The sequence below is a fragment of the Oryzias melastigma genome, linkage group LG4 (assembly GCF_002922805.2).
Source record: "Oryzias melastigma strain HK-1 linkage group LG4, ASM292280v2, whole genome shotgun sequence".
Lineage (NCBI taxonomy): Eukaryota > Metazoa > Chordata > Actinopteri > Beloniformes > Adrianichthyidae > Oryzias > Oryzias melastigma.
In genome coordinates this window covers 31,233,296-31,240,473 of record NC_050515.1, presented here as the reverse complement: position 1 = coordinate 31,240,473, position 7,178 = coordinate 31,233,296, and the positions used below count along the sequence as shown (strand labels likewise).

General features: G+C 46.0%; 1 protein-coding gene across 1 annotated transcript in view; it reads left to right on the top strand.

Annotated features, from left to right (window-relative positions):
- The window catches only part of palld (palladin, cytoskeletal associated protein), a gene marked incomplete in the record, with an annotated part of 82,091 nt that overhangs the window by 66,452 nt on the left and 8,461 nt on the right, over positions 1-7,178 (top strand). Inside the window, 1 exon segment of the mRNA XM_036211723.1 lies at positions 6,328-7,005. Within this exon segment, the coding sequence (XP_036067616.1) occupies positions 6,328-7,005 (678 nt within the window).

The window sequence follows — 7,178 nt, the reverse complement described above, 5'->3', positions numbered from 1 at the left end:
TCTGCCCCACCTCCCTAGGTTCCCTCTTTGGGGAGTTCATGACCTTCTCTCTGGTTGGGATCAGGAACTTCTGGCCTGGCGTTTCGGGTTCTGTTTGCAGAGCAGCCTGGTTTCACTTTTGCAGCGTGAATCATTAACAGGAGGCTGCAGCAAAACATGCCAACATGCAGGAACTCTGGACTCTATGGAGAACAAGCAGAGTCTGAGCACCCCCCTCCTCATGTTGTCGTTTCCTGAAGGAAACCCTTCATTACCGCTGATAAAAACTCAACAGCTTCCTGCACTTCCTGTCATCTGCTGGCAGAGCTGCAGGTCTGAGCGTCTGGGTGGCCGAAGAAGTGGAAGATGGTTCTGAGTTTGAAGGGTCTGTGCAGTCTCTGACAGGCTTCCAGGGGCGTGGCCTCTCCTCTTCAGGTGAAAAGTGACATCCGCCAGCAGACGGTTCCATCTTGAAAGCGGCCTGGCCGTCTTTTGTCCCGGGAGATTAGTTCTGCCTTACAGTTGGAGCCGCAGACAGAGGAGCTTTCTCTCTGTCGAGCACAGCACTTTGTGGGCCAGCTGGCTCAGACCGAGGAGCAAAAACACAGAGCTGTTGTCATGGCGACGGAGGAACCTACAAATTCAGCCCCGCCGCTCTGGCTGTGACCACGAGGAATGAGGGGCCGCTCAAGTCCTGCTTTCCAGAAGCCTGTTTGTGGCAGCAGAAGTTTTCCTCATGGTGACTGAAGAGGATGGATAAAGGCCTGGACAGAGGGGGCAATCATGATGGCCTTATAAATCTAACATTCAAACTGAATTGTTTTTTATTGAAATGGTTTATTTCAAGCAATCAAGAAAGAATGCATGTGAAGAATCAACAGAGGGTACATCCGTACAATGATGCGTCAGACATAAGATAACTCAGCATCAAATTATAGATGCTATAATGGTATAATATGAAAGAGAGTGGGAGGAAGTGAACTTATATATTCCCACCCTGGCTAGACCATACCATTTACTTTACTTTAATTATCCTTATCTGGTTCATAATTTCTGATAAGACATTTTTACCTTGCTAACGTAGCTATAGGCCATTCAAAGTTCTTGTGTATCAATAAATCATTTGACAACCCAACCAGCAAGGCTAAGTGGCCCCATACTATGGTTTCAAAGTGGGCAGAAAATGTGGATGTCATGGGTTTGTCCAGAGTTTTTGTGTTGGCCCCACCTCCTGGGTTTGTCCTCATTGGCTTGAGTGGGCACTCAGTGGGCTGGCTCGCTATGATAGTCTGCCGCCTGGTGGACACTGGAGCTTGCTACACGGAGTTTGCTAGCTTGATACACCCGAGCTCAATAGCTCTCAACCGCAGAGCTCTCTAGCTTGGTACAGTGGAGCTCATTAGCATGATACAGCAAAGCTAGCAATAGTGCAGCTAGCAACAGTGGAGCTTGCTACAGCAGAGTTTGCTTCAGAAGAGCTCACAAGCTTGATACACCGGAACGAGCAACAGTGGAGCTCACAACAGCGGAGCTCGCTGCACCAGAGTTCGCTAGCTTGCTAAAGCGGAGCTAGCAACAGTGGAGCTTTCTCGCTTGATACTGTGGTGCTAGCAACAGTGAAGCTCACAACAGTGAAGCTCACAACAGTGGAGCTCACAACAGTGGAGCTCACAACAGTGGAGCTTGCTGAAGCAGAGCTCGCTAGCTTGCTACAGCGGAACTCCCTAGCTTGATACTGTGGTGCTAGCAACAGTGGAGCTCGCTAGCTTGCTACAGCAGAGCTTACCAGCTTGCTACAGTGGGGCTTGCTAGCTCTATACACCGGAACTACCAATAGTGGAGCTCGCTACAGCAGAGCTCCCCAGCTTCCTACAGTGGAGGTCGTTAGCTCGATACAGCGGAGCTTGCTAGCTTAATACAGTGGAGCTCTGCTGTAGCGAGCTCGCTAGCATGCTATGTGTCCACTGGGAGGCTGGCTAGCATAGCCCACTGAGTGTCCTCTCAAGCCAATGTGGGCAAACACGGTTGGGGCCACCACAGAAACTGTGGACAAACCCAATCCAATGGTCCAATGGTCCACATTTTCTGCCCACTTTGAAACCAAATGGGCCCCGCTTAGCCTTGCTGGCTGGGTATGTAGGTAGACATTACACTATCTCTAACTTTATCACATCATATGCAGATCTATGACCAAGATTCAGCAAGCTGATGAGGAGAGCTGTGTAGCCACGTCTGCTCGTGAACCATGAATGTACCTCTCAATAAAAATATGTTTTAACAAAAATAGTCTTGAAAATGGTCATAGCGCTCTCTGCTCTCTACTTTTTAAAGTAGCTGCTGATTGGTAGATGCATAAGGAGGGCGTGGCTTTACTTCCCTATTGTACATGCTATACATGTGACCAAATATGAAAGGTGAGACAGATATAAAAAAAAGAAAAAATCAAAATAAAATAGATATATATAGATGATGTCTCAAGAGGGCAGCAGTAAATGCAGAGGCTGCTGTCAGGACGGGCATCCAGCTTAAACTAACGGGACAAATCCAGTGGAGCAAAGGAGAAGACCAATATGATAGCATGGTTTTCTAATCATTCCATGAGTTAGAGGGAATGACACCCCAAACTCTCGCCCAGACTCACCCCACTGATATTGGGCTAAATCCAGGCATGGTGACAGAAATAACTGATGCTTGTTGGAAATCCTAAATGGAACCATGAAACTCTTCACGCACAGAAACACGGGCTGACCTTTTCACGCTCCTGCGCCGCTTCGCCGTTAACCTTCAGTCCGCAGGAATTCATCACTGAAATGTTCCTTCAAACCTTTAAAGGTAACGGCAGCATCCACTGAGCAACATCTCTGCACTGGTGTGTTTTTGTTAGAATTTCCACCTAAAGGGGGGGTCCAAAGCATAAAACACGGCCTTTGAGCCATCGCCTGCTGAGGCAGTAAAGCAGCGTGTGGAGGGACGAGGCTGTGAGGAAATGAAGTGTTTTTGCTCGCCTGATGCTCCGACAGCACGGCCAAAAAAGGAATGAAACTGCTGCTGAGCCTCCGCGCCTGCCAAACTATTCCTGTAAAAGAGCTGGTTTGGCGGCGCCCCGACCAGGAGGCCTCGGGGAAACGTAAAGGCGAATGTACACAAAGCTGCAGACCTGCGAGGCCTCGTAGCGGTGGAGGTCTGCTGGACGGGTTAGAAGTTCTGAGGAGAGAGCACGAGGAGGTCAGAGAAATCAGCCCTGCAGTGGGGAGGGTTTCTTACACCTCTGTGCTTAGTTTACTGAGGTGAACCTGAAGGGAGGGGGGGCAAAAAACCTTAGTTCAACATCTGGAAAAGGTTTGATCATGGGAACCTCTGGGATGAACCAAAAAACACACTTGAGATTACAAAATACACTTAACCCTTTAACACCTGAGGCGTCGTCTGTGACGCTAAAACACAAAATCTTTGACACAATTTAACTTTTCAAGCATTAACACGATAATTCCAGTAGATTCTCAAGGAGAAAAGCAGCTAATTTAGGCTAATTTTGAGTTTAGCTTCTATTTTAGCAACAGGCTAATGTTTTTGGCTAATTTAGTTTGATGAGGAATTTTAGACTTTTTTGGATTTTAGCCAGTATTTAAGCAAAGTGGTAGTTTTTTGGGGTAATTTGGCCTCTGCTGAGGTTTTTTTTATGCTATTTTTGAGTTTAATATTTTAGCAACATGCTAACATTTTTGGCTTATTTGTTATCTACTGGGGTTTTTTAGGCTAATTAGAATTTAGCTTCTATTTTAGCAATATGCTAACGTTTTTGGCTAATTTAGTTTGATTAGGAATTTTAGGCTTTTTTGAACATTAGCTAGTTTTTAAGCAATGTGCTAGCTTCTTTGGCTAATTTGGCCTCTACTGAGGTATTTTTATGCTATTTTAACTAGCTAGCAGATTCTGAAGGAGAAACTACGCTTTTCTCCTTCAGAACCTGCTGGAACTATCATGTTAACGGTTGAAAAGTTACAGTATCTCATCAAAGAACCTAAAGACTGTAGCTCTGGTGTTAAAGGCTTAAATAGAGCATATTTAGATCTGCATAATGCAAATGCATCAATTGATGGAACAAGATAAAATTAGCTCACTAGAGAGCATGGTAAATGTTTACTTCAGTTGAATCCCACAAAAGAGCGGGAATCTCCCAGCCAGCTGGACCAATTTGGCCCCATTTAGCTTACAAGTTGGCAGAAAATGTGACCCTCAATGGGTTTGTTCGTAGTTTCTGTGATGGACCCCCCTGTGTTTGCCACGCTTAAGTGGGCACTCAGTGGGTTGATTCGCTACACTAGCCAGCTTCCCAGTGGATGCCTAGCATGCTAGCAAACTCTATACTGTATCAAACTAGCGAACTCCGTTGTATCAAGCTAGCGAGCTCCAGCGCATCAAGTGCCAGTGTGTCGAGCTAGTTAGCTCCACTTTATTGCTCTAGCAAGCTCCGGTGTAGCAATCTAGCGAGTTTCATTGTCCACCGGGCGGCTGGCTAGCATAGCGAGCCAGCCCACTGACAGTCCACTTAAGCCAACGTGGACAAACCCATTCGGGGCCTACATTTTCCTCCCACGTTTGAACCAAATGGGGCCCTCCTGGCCCTGCTGGTTGTTTTTCTGTGTTATTTTCAGTCTGTGGAAGAGACCTCCTGCTCGACAAGTGTGTTTGTAGAATGACTAAACATCAAGTATAGTATGGAGCTTCTGGTGGAGCAGGTGGAACACAGTCTGCTGATCTTTAGAGTGTTATTGTGCAGAGACGTTAGCTGCTCTCTGAGCTGCATTTGGTCAGAAACCCGTTTCAGAGCTGCTGTGTGGACTTTATCAGCATCTGCTCTGCAAGAGCCCCTCCTTTCTGTGGTTACCGACGGTCGGTAAAAGTGTGAAGCAGGAGCCGACTGCCGAAGTGTTGGGAATGCTGTCAGCAGGCCTGTGTTACAGACTGGGACTGATAAGTTCTTTGGCTGAACTGCGGCAGCCTCCTTCACTGCAGGCTGATGGACGGCTGGTTGTCTTTAGTCAAATAAACTCATTTAACTTACTAACTAAACAGTTCTGTCTGAATTCCCTCATTATTTAATGCACTTTAAAGGGTGTTTGTCATTTTGTTGGGGTGTCCAAATTTACAAATCAAGAAATTTCCCAGAAATCCCTGTGAAAACCAGCGTGGATTGAGGATGCAAGGTTAGCAAATATAAACCACAATTCATTGTGATTTAAAAATTTGTCATAAAAATAAGTATTCAACGGTATTTTAATATATCCTGCAAGTTTAGATATTCAGAGCACATTGAGTTAATTAATACTCTTCATAAAATGTTAATATTTATTAGGTTTTTACTTCAGCAAATAGTTGGCGTCTCATTTAGCATTAAAAAAAGAACTGAACATGTGTGAGAATTGGGTTAAAATCCAAATTGTCCCACACTAGCATATGTCATCTTTTAGGGGTTTGAGGAGAGGGAATTTCTTCAATAGCTTTTTCATTTTTTAAATATTTTAAATATTGTCTTTGCTATGAGAACAGAAAACAAAATGTGTGCGCTTTAAGTCCCACTCCAATCGTCTTTTGATCAAAAAGTGTTTAAAGTGTTTTTTTTATGATGATGATGCTGTTTTTAGCCCAAATTAAAATAAAAGTGTTGTTTTCTAAGCCATAGTTTGTGTATAGCAGAGGGAGTTCATTAGAAATTCACCTCGGAGGTGTGGGCGGGACTGCTGCCGTCCAGTAAGCCTATTCTTAATTCCCATCATCCCTTTGTTTACACTCTCTCCTGCTAGCTTACAGCCTCTCACAACCTGAAGCAAACATTAGCGGTGCAACTAAAACGTCAAGCAATATCAGAGCTGTCCAGCTTTGATCCAGATTCCAGCTCAGATGAGGAAACCAAAGACGTTCATGGATCTATTTGTCAACAAGTAGATGCATCAGAATGGAGCGGAGCAGGAAGCTTGTGGCTTTACTTAACAACTACAATTTTTTTTCATCTGCTCCCAATTGACAACGATTTGAATAAAGAAATACTTAGAAACAGAGTTTAATCTTAATTTTCTTTTATATATGTCTTCTATCATCAGAAAAATGCTTCAAGAATGTTAAAAATGTTAAAAACTCATTTTCATTGGCGTGGGTCTCTAAGATTGACTTCCTAAAATGAGTTAAATTGTACTTTTTGTTTCATTTTCATTTAATATTCAGTGTCTGAAGGTTATTTTTGTCAAGAAACCAGAGAAAAAGGTTCAGTTTTCACTCCAAACGTTTAGTTTTTGGAGTGTCTGTAAACGAGCTGAAGTGGTTTACGCTCTGACGGGTTTTTCTTCGCAGGAACGCCGTCCAGCTGAAGCAGCTTCAGGAACAGATTTTGTTGGAGCAGCAGGAAGCAGCTAACTGGGAACGAGAGCAGCCGAACCAGGAAGTCCCGCCTCCTCCCCAGCCACCGCTTGAGGAGATACCTCCACCAGCTCCATCGTCTCCTCCTCTTCCGCCTCCGCCTTCCTTCCAGGAGCTGGAGAGCAGCACAGCCATGCAGGCCAGCACCTTTAACTACGCCCGGCCCAAACAGTTCATCGCCGCGCAGAGCCCCGGGGGAGGCGCCTTCCTCAACAACTTCTCTGGCTCCTCTGGCTCCAGCCTGTCCTCCCCTATGTCTCCTCCCGCCTCCCACAAGCCCTTCAACCGAGTCACCCTGCCCCCGTTCACCAAAGCTGGCAGCGTCGAGTCTCCAAGCTCTCCGTCCTTCCCACCTCCGCCACCACCCTTCTTCACCTCCAGCAACCTGTCCTCCCCCTCAGGCCCCGCCCAGGACTTCCCTCCTCCTCCACCTCCACCTCCACCTCCACCTGCCTCCATGTCTCCAGCCCACTCAGACGTGTCCTCTCCGTTCTCCTCCATCCCTCCATCTCCTGCCTCCAGCTTCTTGTCCTCGGTGCTGTCCTCCGTCCCCACTACACCCAGCAGTCCTCCAGTCAACGCCCTGGGTCTCCCCAAAGGCAACGGCACTGTGTAAGAGCCTCTCCTTCACACACAGGTCTATGGAGAAGCTGCAGAACGGCTCAGCGGCTCTGCTGCACATCAACACAGAGAGCTGCATACTCATGTTTAAACTACATGTTTATATTTAAACTACATTTTAGCTTCATGTAAACATGTAGTTTGAGGAAAGGGTTTGATGATGA